General features: G+C 24.1%; 4 protein-coding genes across 6 annotated transcripts; 2 read left to right on the top strand and 2 right to left on the bottom strand.

Annotated features, from left to right (window-relative positions):
* Positions 1-1,156: 1,156 nt before the first annotated feature.
* LOC411695 (proteasome subunit beta type-1) lies at positions 1,157-2,362 on the top strand. Its single transcript, XM_395163.6, has 4 exons — positions 1,157-1,353; positions 1,492-1,681; positions 1,797-2,033; positions 2,108-2,362. Exons 1-4 carry the CDS (start codon positions 1,256-1,258, stop codon positions 2,291-2,293), a joined length of 711 nt encoding a protein of 236 aa, XP_395163.2. The 5' UTR covers positions 1,157-1,255; the 3' UTR covers positions 2,294-2,362.
* Positions 2,363-2,676: 314 nt separating this feature from the next.
* Positions 2,677-3,915, bottom strand: LOC550875 (endothelial differentiation-related factor 1 homolog). 2 transcript variants are annotated; one of them, XM_006569451.2, is made up of 4 exons: positions 3,853-3,915; positions 3,557-3,608; positions 3,146-3,306; positions 2,677-3,068 (listed from the first exon to the last, which is right to left on the bottom strand). In XM_006569451.2, exons 1-4 carry the CDS (start codon positions 3,898-3,900, stop codon positions 2,913-2,915), a joined length of 417 nt encoding a protein of 138 aa, XP_006569514.1. In that variant the 5' UTR covers positions 3,901-3,915; the 3' UTR covers positions 2,677-2,912. The 2 variants fall into 2 exon arrangements, with proteins under 2 accessions (XP_006569514.1, XP_623269.1); XM_623266.5 differs by having other exon boundaries at positions 3,691-3,869.
* Positions 3,916-4,580: 665 nt separating this feature from the next.
* LOC411908 (protein ABHD16A) lies at positions 4,581-7,891 on the top strand. The gene is made up of 11 exons (XM_026441762.1): positions 4,581-4,796; positions 4,867-4,920; positions 5,101-5,411; positions 5,486-5,670; positions 5,764-5,878; positions 5,968-6,103; positions 6,342-6,506; positions 6,627-6,754; positions 6,934-7,133; positions 7,219-7,370; positions 7,439-7,891. The coding sequence occupies exons 1-11, from the start codon at positions 4,707-4,709 to the stop codon at positions 7,544-7,546; spliced, it is 1,644 nt and encodes a 547-aa protein (XP_026297547.1). The 5' UTR covers positions 4,581-4,706; the 3' UTR covers positions 7,547-7,891.
* Positions 7,892-8,001: 110 nt separating this feature from the next.
* LOC411909 (ran GTPase-activating protein 1) lies at positions 8,002-10,422 on the bottom strand. Of its 2 annotated transcripts, none has more exons than XM_395378.6 (5): positions 10,095-10,422; positions 9,552-9,971; positions 8,653-9,464; positions 8,329-8,553; positions 8,002-8,238 (listed from the first exon to the last, which is right to left on the bottom strand). In XM_395378.6, exons 1-5 carry the CDS (start codon positions 10,210-10,212, stop codon positions 8,017-8,019), a joined length of 1,797 nt encoding a protein of 598 aa, XP_395378.4. In that variant the 5' UTR covers positions 10,213-10,422; the 3' UTR covers positions 8,002-8,016. The 2 variants fall into 2 exon arrangements, with proteins under 2 accessions (XP_395378.4, XP_006569513.1); XM_006569450.2 differs by having other exon boundaries at positions 8,086-8,270.
* Positions 10,423-10,652: the final 230 nt, after the last annotated feature.

Genomic DNA, 10,652 nt, shown 5'->3' on the forward strand with positions numbered 1-10,652 from the left:
TATAAAAATATACATATATGTATACATATAACGTATAATATACACATATGTATACATATAACATAATATAATAATATAATAATATAATAATACAATAAAATTTACAGTATAAGAATATATATATATAAAACTATTCTTTTTTTTTATTAAAATTTCTAAATTTTGCAAATATTGTAGAATGAATGACAAAATATTCGAAAATCTCTCTAGAATTCCATAGATAAAAAATAAATATAAATAAAGAGAATAAATAATAAAACAAAGATAGAAATACGATAAAAATATTAAAATAACATCATCTTCAAATTATCTTAAATAAAATTTAAATATAAATAAAAAAATAATAAAGAAGGATAGAAGATAAATAAGAATTGATTATCAATGACATCTCTGTGTTTTGAGTGCTTTGAAAAAGATAATTCTTTAAAGAGATATATTTAATTTTCAAGAAATGATTCTGACAATTAATTCTTATTTATAATAAATGGAGAATGATAAAGATAGGTCAAGAATTGATTATCAATACCATCTTTTGAATGTCAAAAATATTTCTGTAAAAAATCATATTTTTTGAAACATTCAAAGATGGCAGTAACAATTCTTATTCTATTTCTCTTGTATTATCTATTATCCTTGTTTGTAAGGAATACTTTCTTATTTTTTATGTATTTCTATTAACAGATCGAAATTTTCAACATTAATCCGTGAGGTGATATCACTTAAATAAGTTATTTAATAAAAAAATGACACAGCGATAATTTTATGTTCAGAAATATAAAAATTATCATAAATAAATTTATATATATTTATCTATATATGTATATGTAATACGCTTGCGATATAAATATATGAATATTATTATAATTAAATATCGTGTACTAAATATTTCATGGCTGAAATTCAATTTTATTTATTATATGTGTATATATATATATATTATATTATTTGTTATATTTAATAATTATTTATCTTTTTTATTATTTATTTATTTTAATTTAAATTATAAATAATATTTTTATTTCTTTTAGAATAAATATTTTACTTGTATATATGACAAAATAAATTTTTCATTATTGGTGTATTCTTGCAGAGCCAAATATAAACTAACCAATCAGATTTACGACAATCACTGAATATGTATAATTCCTTCATATAAGAAAATAATGCTGTTTTGCTTGCCATTTTAACTCCAAAGTGTATTGTCATTCAGTGTGAGAAGTGTTTGAAATTTATTTAATAAAAGATATTGAAAAAAATGGTTTCTTTAAGTGAAATTCCAGGAAGATCTTTATCAGATTATGCGACAGAAGGAGCAAAAATGAGAAATTTCAATCCTTATGCTGATAATGGAGGGTAAGTTATAAATATAACCTAAATTTTTTAAGATTAATATATAAATATTTTATTGTATATATTATCTATTTTTAGTAAATATTATGCATTTATTATCTAAATTTTATTTTTTATACATTTTATATATTATAATTATAGGAGTGTCATAGCTCTTGCAGGAGATAATTTTTGTGTAATAGCAGCAGACACGCGTCTCAGTACAGGTTTTTCTATTTATACGCGTGAACAACAAAAACTATTTCCTTTATCATCAAAAACTGTTTTGGGTTGCTCAGGTTGTTGGTGTGATACACTTACTTTAACTAGAATTTTATCTGCTCGAATGCAGGTAAAAATATTTCAAAATATATTAGATGATAGAATTTATTAGTTTTCTTCTAATTAATTTAAAATTGAATATTTATGATAACTTTATATATTATGATCTTCGTTTTATATAACAGATGTATGAGCATGAACATCAAAAAGAAATGCCAACACCAGCAGTTGCACAAATGCTATCAACAATGTTATATTATAAACGTTTTTTCCCTTATTATGTAAGTAATATTCTTGGTGGATTAGATGAAAATGGTAAAGGTTGTGTCTATAGTTATGATCCCATTGGACACTGTGAAATAACAAAATACAGAGCAGGTGGTTCTGCTGGAGCACTTTTACAGCCTCTCTTGGATAATCAGGTATTAAACAGTGTTATTAAAAAATTATATTAAATTTCATTGTAATTTATTGTTAAAGTAATATACCTGTTTAGATTGGGTATAAGAATCAAGAAGGTGTTGAATCTGTTCCTTTGACTCAAGAGAGAGCTGTTGCAATTATAAAAGATGTTTTCACATCAGCAGCAGAAAGAGATATTTACACTGGTGATTCCATATTTATTAAAATTATAACAAGTGATGGTATACAAAATTTCAATTTTGCATTGAGAAAAGATTAATAAAATGGAATAAAAATAATGTACTATTTTATGAATTTCCATATAAATAAAATTAACACTAAAAAATAATTAATATTTATTTAATAATTTTTTATTTTTATATACAACTATTATAATTCTTATCATATTATACATTGAAATGAATGTGTATGTGTATGTATAAATGTTATCAAACCAATGATTTATATGCATACACATATTAATCTTTTATTTCTATTTGCATTAATACTATTTTATTTAGCCTACATTAATCAAATTGTAAAATATATTCATAAATGTATATCACAATAATAGTAATCAGATGTATTTCAAAAATGTAACAAAATTGTATATAAATTAATCTATAAATTAATGTCTGCAATGTAAGAACTGAACACATAACATTTAAAATTAAATAAGAGTGTGCTTCTTGTATTTTATACATGAAGACATACTATAACAATTTACTTTATAATAAACAATAATATATTTAATAAAATAACATTTTATTTTAAAGAATATAATAAAATAACGAAAGTTAAAGAGTGTGAGAATTGTTCTCAATCCTACAATTTTTCTTGCAGTTCTGTGTAGGGAACAATATATGAAGGTATGAAGTACAGATTCTTCTTCACAAAATTCACTTTTTATTCCCAGGAGTTGATAATGGTTTACCACGATCTTTGCCACGTAATTTTATTCCCAACACTCGTTCAATTTTGCCAATCACCATTTGATTTGGTATTCCACGACCTGCTTCATAGTCATTGATAACTTGTGCTTTTTCATTCACTTTCTGTACACAATATAATTATATAAATGATATACATATACATAACATAAATATTTATGCTATGTAAGTAAATAACATACTGTTGCAAGATCTTTTTGAGATAATCCTTTACTTTGTCTTCCCTGTTGAATTAATTTACCAAGATCAAGTGGAATTTTATCATGTTTTAATTCTTCTGTTTCTCTATCCAATTTAGCAGTGTTTTTAGTTGCTACGTGTTGTTTATTTGTTCCTCCACCCCCTGGAGGAAAGAACAATTCATCTTTATATACTTTTCAAAAAAATTATTTGTTGATTTTGTGAATTTTATGTTATATTACGAAAAAAGATTTAAATAGTTGACAGAATTCAATACCACATATTGCATCATAATATTATCTTCATAATATTTAAACACATGAATATATCTTCAACCAACAAAAATCATGAAATCAATCACAGATTAAAAAATGAATCACGTAAATTTAACAAACTTAATGAAGTTTACGTACATTTTGCTTGAGTTTCGACCACGAAACCTTGACGACGTGCAGCATTCACTGCCTGTAAATAAACACAATTACACAACAGTATATGTAAGAATTATTATAGATAAAATAGATCAAAATATTTTTATAAAAGTTACTTGTTCCGATTTAAGTACTGAAGCTTTTGGGGGACGTTTTCGCAGAGTAATAGGAGTAGTGTCCCAGTCTGACATATTGAAAAAAGTTGAATACGCCGATAGAAATTAAAAATTATATTATCAACGCACACGTAATATGCGGTAACTACTGTTCTGTCGTACTTGTTCCGAATCTTCCAGTAACTTCTCTGTATACGTTCCAAAAAGCATGATTTAACGTACAGTCTCAGAATCGACCCACATCCAGATTGTCCAATTTTCCCTAAATTATTTCAAATATATTTTTCAAGATATATAGTTTAATTTTATTTATGTAATTATAAATATTTATTTAAAATTTGTTAAATATTAATTTTTGCAATATATTGATTTGCTTTTTGTGTAAAAGTATATACTATATATATAATCTCAATTAATTTTCTATATTCATGAAATGCGCGTAAATCAAATGACCGCGGTATTTAAATAATTATTAATATATTTAAAATTATAATTAATAAATTGAAAATTTATATAATTATATTAATAGAATTATATAAATTCATTGATTTTCATCTTTATGCAATAAAAATAATATAAATTTACTTATAGTGAAAATAAATATAAATGAAAGTATTCAATAACTTTTAATAGAAGAATAATTGTTAATTTTAATAAAATATTTGTATTATTTTTTCATAAATTACAGTAAAAGTATAATAATAAATTATTTAAAAAGATTATTCATCAAAAATATTTTTTTTTAATTAATTTTATTTAAAAATTATCTATATTAATTTTATTTAATTATATAGTTATATTTAATTCTTATAAAATTATCGTTAAACTAAAAAAAAAAGAATAAAATAAATTCACTATAATAATTAACAGTATTCTTTTAAAATTATACTAATTCAACAAATGCATTACCAATCATAGCTGTTTGTTTTGCATGATTTGCTAAGTTACTGTGTCCCGTATTTTACATTGGTGATTTGGAATTCAGATTTATTTGAAATTTTTAAAACAAATGAGAAATGTCTTTCATTCGGACACTTTGGAAATGTAATTTTGGTCCTCGACTTTTCAAAGTTTATGAAATAACTTGGATCGGACGTTTAGTAGAAGTATGTATTAAAAAGTATCAAATTTATTAGACCAGTGTATTTTAGGTTATGTCTATATTAATTATTTCAGAAATCATATGAGCCTAATAGTTTAGAACGCTGGGGCGATCAAATCGTAATTTGCGTAAGTATTTTATTATAAAAAATATATTGTGTTATAATTCTTTCTTAATGAAAAAAAGATTGATTTTAATTTATTAACAATATTAAAAATTGAATCATTATCAATTTTATAAGTCAAATTAAAATTAATTAAACAATGGAAAATATTTATAAATTAATATTCTTAATAAATTTATTTTAGTTTGCAGCAATTTGGTCTATAAGCCTCTATACAATTCCATTAGTGGCTATCTTCTTCTATCAACATAGTATTTCTATAACTGAGAATATTTCTTCTTTGAGTAAATTAGCAGCTGGTGCTAGTGCAATTTTCATTGCAGCATTAACTGCTCGAGGTTGTTCTAGAGCCACTAATCCAGTATATTTAAAATTCTTAAAAACACTCAATGAAGCAAATGCACATTATAATGCAGAAACAAAGCAAGAACTTGATAAATATGAATTTGAGTTTTGGGCAAGACCTATAGATTTTAAGATTAATGATATAGAAAGGTATATTTTTTTCCTTTATTATAAAATAATATATATTTATCTTTTTATTAACTTTTTAAATTTATTTTTATAAGAGATGCAACTAGAGAAAAGTTGACTTTAGAAAAAATTGCAGCCTCTAGTGGCCGCATAAAAAGGCAAACTGGTAAAGAATATATATTTACATTGCCTTGTAAGTTTTTATCATATATTGTAGCTCACACTTTTGCTATTAAGATGATATATCCTGGAAGTGTATCTGTTCTTAATTGGATATTTCGTAAGTTAAATGGATTATTATTATTATGAATATGTTACAAATTGTTAATAATATGTATATATTTTTTCTTAATAATATAATATATTAATATAGGATCTACACTTCTACAAGGAAGAATACATCTAATAAAGCATGGTGGGGAAAGGTACAAATTGTTAACTGCAGATAAAAATGAAATTGACACTATATTTATTGACCAACGTAACAAGTAATGTAAACGTTAATAACGTTTTTTTTTCTAAATGCATTATTTTATGAATGCATTATTTTTATACAATAATTGTATTAACTTTATAGAACAACAAATGGCAATGTATTAGTTATTACTTGTGAAGGAAATTGTGGATTTTATGAAACTGGTATTAAATCAACTCCAATGAATAAAGGATATTCCATATTGGGTTGGAATCATCCAGGATTTGGTTGTAGTACTGTAAGTATTATTTTTATATTAAACTTTATACTTTATTTATACTGATACTTTGATGAGAAGAATTGCTATTACTTTATCATACTTTGTTTTAAATTGCAAAGATGAAATTTTGGTAATGTTGCAGTTAATATCAATTATATATTTAAATTAAATGTAATTGAAGTAATGGCAAGACTTCTCATTCAGTCAAACTATGATTGTAAAATGATAACAGTAAGACATGAAAATGACTACAAAGGGTGCGCCGTATCCTCTCCAAGAAGAAAATGCTATCGATTGTGTAATGCGTTTTGCGATCGATTACTTAACATTTCCTGAGGAACAAATAATTCTTTATGGTTGGAGTATTGGTGGATATACTGCGACATGGGCTGCTATGAATTATCCTTCTATACAAAGTTTGGTAAGATTACTCCATTATTTATTTTATATCTTATATATTTTATATAATTTAATTCAACTAATTTTACATAAAATATTTTAAGAAATTAGTAGTGAAAAATTATATTAAGATATTTTATAGGTATTAGATGCTACATTTGATGATGTACTTCCATTAGCTATTATGACCATGTCTTCATCATTAGAAGGTTTAGTACGGAACATTATTAGGGATCACTTTAATTTGAATATTGCTGAACAATTAAATAGGTACTATAATATTCATTATAATATCGAATAATACATACATAAATATATATATACATATACATATATAAATGAACACACAATTTTATATTTAAATATTATATGTATTTTATATTTAAAATTTTAATAGATTGTATGTGTATATTATATAAAAACAAATAAATCATTTTTTTTTTTTTTAGATACAATGGCACAGTATTGCTTATACGAAGAACAGAAGATGAAGTAGTGTGTACACCTAGTGGTAATAGCTTATCAGGAAATCGAGGTAACATGTTGCTTACAAAATTTTTAATACGACGTTATCCAGAACTTTTTGCGGAAAATTCAGAATGTGCTGCGCTTTTAGCGAGATTTTTGTCTGCAGATATATCTACTAGAAGTAAGAAATCAATATTAAATATAAATTTTAAGTTAATCCTTCAATATTACATTGAAATGATATATTTTAATATTGATATTTGCAGAATCAATAATTGAAACAGTGAACGTTGATGAAAAACAATGTTTAAATTTTGTTGCAAAGGATATAGAAAAGAATAATGGTATTATAAATTATCCTTCTATGCTTGGTCAAGACTGTGATTCTAAGATAAAACAACAAATCATTCTATTTCTGGTATGTAATTACATAATAGATGTATGAAATTATAATTATCTGATATAAATAAAATTGATTTAATTTAGGCAACAATGTATATGAAGGATCAACCATCATCACATTGTACACCATTAGCAGTGGATTTGTTTCAGCCTGGTTGGAATCCTACGACTGCAATGTCCATAACAGAATGAAAGTTCTGTGATATAATTGACTAAGAGCTTCATTCAAGATTCTTATTCTTATGATAATAGGAACTCTTAAGAGTCATAATAATTTTCGATGCATTTTACATTAAGTTTTACTAATAAGTGTTATTTATTCTATATGAATTTCAGTCTATTTTTTCAAAATGATACAAATATTATCAATTCCAAATTGATAAAAACATTACTTTTAATTATAATTTTTATATCCATTAACTAAAGTTCTAGTCTATTATAATTTCGGTATTTTATAATTTGGAAATTTGTATCTTCATTAACAATATGCACAATAATATAATTGTTTATATATAAACAAAACTTATAAAAATTTGATACAACACTTTTATTTTGGAAAATTCATAATTAATTCGTATCTTTACATTTTGCAAAACATTTAAAAATAAATAGATATATCAATATTTCATAAAAGAATTATATAAAAAATAATTCAATAATTATTACGTGCTTTGTATACGATCTAAAACAGTTTTAAGAGAATCTTTTGAATCTTGTAAAGAATCCATAACTTTTTTTTTGCTTATTCTTATCGGCTTTTCCAAAAAGAACTTTAACGTATTTCGCGTTTCTTGTAAAAAATAATCTTTTTGACTAACTATTTCTAATGCTTTAAAACATCCTTCTAAATTCCAATCAATTTTTCCACTGTTTTTATCTTCTGCCTGAAGTATAAGAAAATAATACTATTTTTTATCTGGAATATATATATATATATACACACATATCTAAATTAACTATTACAAAATACTTACTTTTATTAAACCTAAATTGACTAGCAAAGCATTATTCCAAATAGAAACTTGATCATTTTCAATTGCAAAAAAGCATAACTTTGAATATAATGCATCTGTAAGATTTTGAGCTCTTAATCTTACATCAACGTAACCACTTGTACTAAGTGCTGATACTTTCATAATTATTCTTGTATACTCTTCAATGAATTTTAATTCCGAAGATGAATCAGAATTGGACGAATTCTAAAATGTAAAAAAAGAAAAATATCATTATTAAAAAAGCATAATACAATATTCATTGTAATATTATTAATATTACTTTAATTAAGTGTAATTATTTACTTTGGCATAAGTTATAAAATCTTGTATTATATCATCTTGCAATAATAGTAAATTTTCTCCTGTTGGTGATTTTAAAAAATCTATAACAGATATTTTTGATCGTATTATATTGCCATTTATGATTGTATCCTTATTAATATCTCTATTTTCTTTACTTTCATTTTCACTTTCATCACTTTTTTCATCGCTTTCTTCATCATTTTCCTCTTCATTTTCTTCTTCATCTTTTTCTCTATCTTCTTTATCACTTTCGTCATCATCTAATGTACTTAATGATCCAATTCTTTCAGAAATTGTAAGTGAATCACGTAAAATAGTACAACCTTCTTTACCAAAATTATTTCCATCCAATTGTAAAGTTGCCAAGTGTTTTTTATCAGCCATAGCAAGAGCTATGGGATTGGCACCCTTTGTTTTTATTTCATTATAACTTAAATTAAGTTCAGTGAGTGATGGATAACTACCTTCAACACCTAATGCTTCTGCCAAAACCATACTTCCTCGAGTTTTAAGTAAACAATCACCAAGATTAAGTTGTTCTAAATTTTTGAAATTTGGTAATGCTTTGGCAATTGCTTGAGCTCCTTTTAATCCAACAGTATTATCATTAAGATTTAAAATTCGTAAACCAGGATTATATGATAATCCATTAGCAAGTGCTGTTATCCCTTCATGATATATACCATTCTGAGGCATAGCAACTTCTTCTAAACTAGTTAACTTTTGGAAAACAGAAGCTAATGCTTTTGCACCTTCATTTTCCAATCTATTTCTTCCAGCAACAAATACTTTTAATGCTAAGGGAGGTGAGCCTAAGAAGAAGTTTTATTAGTTTATTAATAAAATATATTTTATTAATAATAATAAATTAAAATAAAATTAATAATAATAAATTTTACCTGCTTCAAAACTATTATTATAACAATCTAATAATGCCTTTGCCAACATTTTTCCACCTGATATTCCAAGTCCATTGTTATCTAATCTTAACACACGAAGAGTATAACAAGAACTAGAAGTCAAGAAATTTGCTAATCCTTCAATCCCAATTGGACCAAAAGCATTATCACTTAAGTCAAGTTCAAAGAGATGAGTACCAGCAGTACATAATGCAGAGCCAAGATATTCAAGTGCTTTTGGTATTTCTGATTTTAAACGACCAGTAAACATATCTTTCCAAAGGGCACGTTTCATTAATGAACCATTTTCTTCCAATGCTTGAGCCACAGCTTTAGCAGCAAGTGGTCCTAAAGTATTGCCTTCCAAATCTAAATATTCCAGATTTGTACATGCTCGTATTGCTTTGACTATTTCCAACGCTAATTAAACAGAAAATTCAAAAATGTTCAATTTACATAACCTTAAAGTATTTATGAATTGCATAATCTTATAAAACTTAAGAATATAATAAATTATTCATGTTGAGATAATAAGTAACTTACCATCTTCTTCAGTATCAAGCTTAAGTGATTTTTTTGCAAATGATACACCAATACCGGCATTATTTTGAGTAACATCTTGTAATTCAGTACCAAGATCATTCAAATTAAATGAAGACATTGCTTATGTTATTTAAATATAATTATAAATTATAATGATGATATTTAAATATTTTTTCGTTATGTAAAATATTAAATGATTAATAATATAAACACTATTTTTGATTATTAATAATCACTAATCTTAAAACTCATTCATAATGTTGATATAAACGGAACATGACGCCACGCGTTAATAAACGCGGGAGAAATATACCAACTGTTAAAAAAAATTGACACATATGTACAAAATACAAATATTATATCTTTTCTTATTCATATATATTTTTAAATAGTTGTTTGTATTAGATTATTTATTTTTTATTTTTTATGAAAATATGTAAAAAATATATAATAGAAACAGTGCATAAAAATATCTTATTAAATTTATTTTTTATTATCATCTTTTTATTTTTTTTAGGATATTAAATTGTAGTAATGTTGACAATTAATATTATAATT

Source organism: Apis mellifera, linkage group LG7 (assembly GCF_003254395.2).
Source record: "Apis mellifera strain DH4 linkage group LG7, Amel_HAv3.1, whole genome shotgun sequence".
NCBI lineage: Eukaryota > Metazoa > Arthropoda > Insecta > Hymenoptera > Apidae > Apis > Apis mellifera.

What these genes read in the sequence shown, in the direction of transcription:
- LOC411695 (XM_395163.6), top strand. Translation starts at nt 1,256, where the DNA reads ATGGTTTCTTTAAGTGAAATTCCAGGAAGATCTTTATCAGATTATGCG. An exon ending in CCTTATGCTGATAATGGAGG is followed by an intron (nt 1,354 to 1,491) that starts GTAAGTTATAAA and finishes TTATAATTATAG; the next exon opens with GAGTGTCATAGCTCTTGCAG. An exon ending in TTTTATCTGCTCGAATGCAG is followed by an intron (nt 1,682 to 1,796) that starts GTAAAAATATTT and finishes TTTATATAACAG; the next exon opens with ATGTATGAGCATGAACATCA.
- LOC550875 (XM_623266.5), bottom strand. Translation starts at nt 3,765, where the DNA reads ATGTCAGACTGGGACACTACTCCTATTACTCTGCGAAAACGTCCCCCA. An exon ending in CAGTACTTAAATCGGAACAA is followed by an intron (nt 3,609 to 3,690) that starts GTAACTTTTATA and finishes GTTTATTTACAG; the next exon opens with GCAGTGAATGCTGCACGTCG. An exon ending in CTCAAAAAGATCTTGCAACA is followed by an intron (nt 3,069 to 3,145) that starts GTATGTTATTTA and finishes TATTGTGTACAG; the next exon opens with AAAGTGAATGAAAAAGCACA.
- LOC411909 (XM_395378.6), bottom strand. Translation starts at nt 10,212, where the DNA reads ATGTCTTCATTTAATTTGAATGATCTTGGTACTGAATTACAAGATGTT. An exon ending in ATTTTATAACTTATGCCAAA is followed by an intron (nt 8,554 to 8,652) that starts GTAAATAATTAC and finishes TTTACATTTTAG; the next exon opens with AATTCGTCCAATTCTGATTC. An exon ending in TCAATTTAGGTTTAATAAAA is followed by an intron (nt 8,239 to 8,328) that starts GTAAGTATTTTG and finishes CTTATACTTCAG; the next exon opens with GCAGAAGATAAAAACAGTGG.
- LOC411908 (XM_026441762.1), top strand. Translation starts at nt 4,707, where the DNA reads ATGTCTTTCATTCGGACACTTTGGAAATGTAATTTTGGTCCTCGACTT. An exon ending in AAGATTAATGATATAGAAAG is followed by an intron (nt 5,412 to 5,485) that starts GTATATTTTTTT and finishes TATTTTTATAAG; the next exon opens with AGATGCAACTAGAGAAAAGT. An exon ending in TGCAGATATATCTACTAGAA is followed by an intron (nt 7,134 to 7,218) that starts GTAAGAAATCAA and finishes TGATATTTGCAG; the next exon opens with AATCAATAATTGAAACAGTG.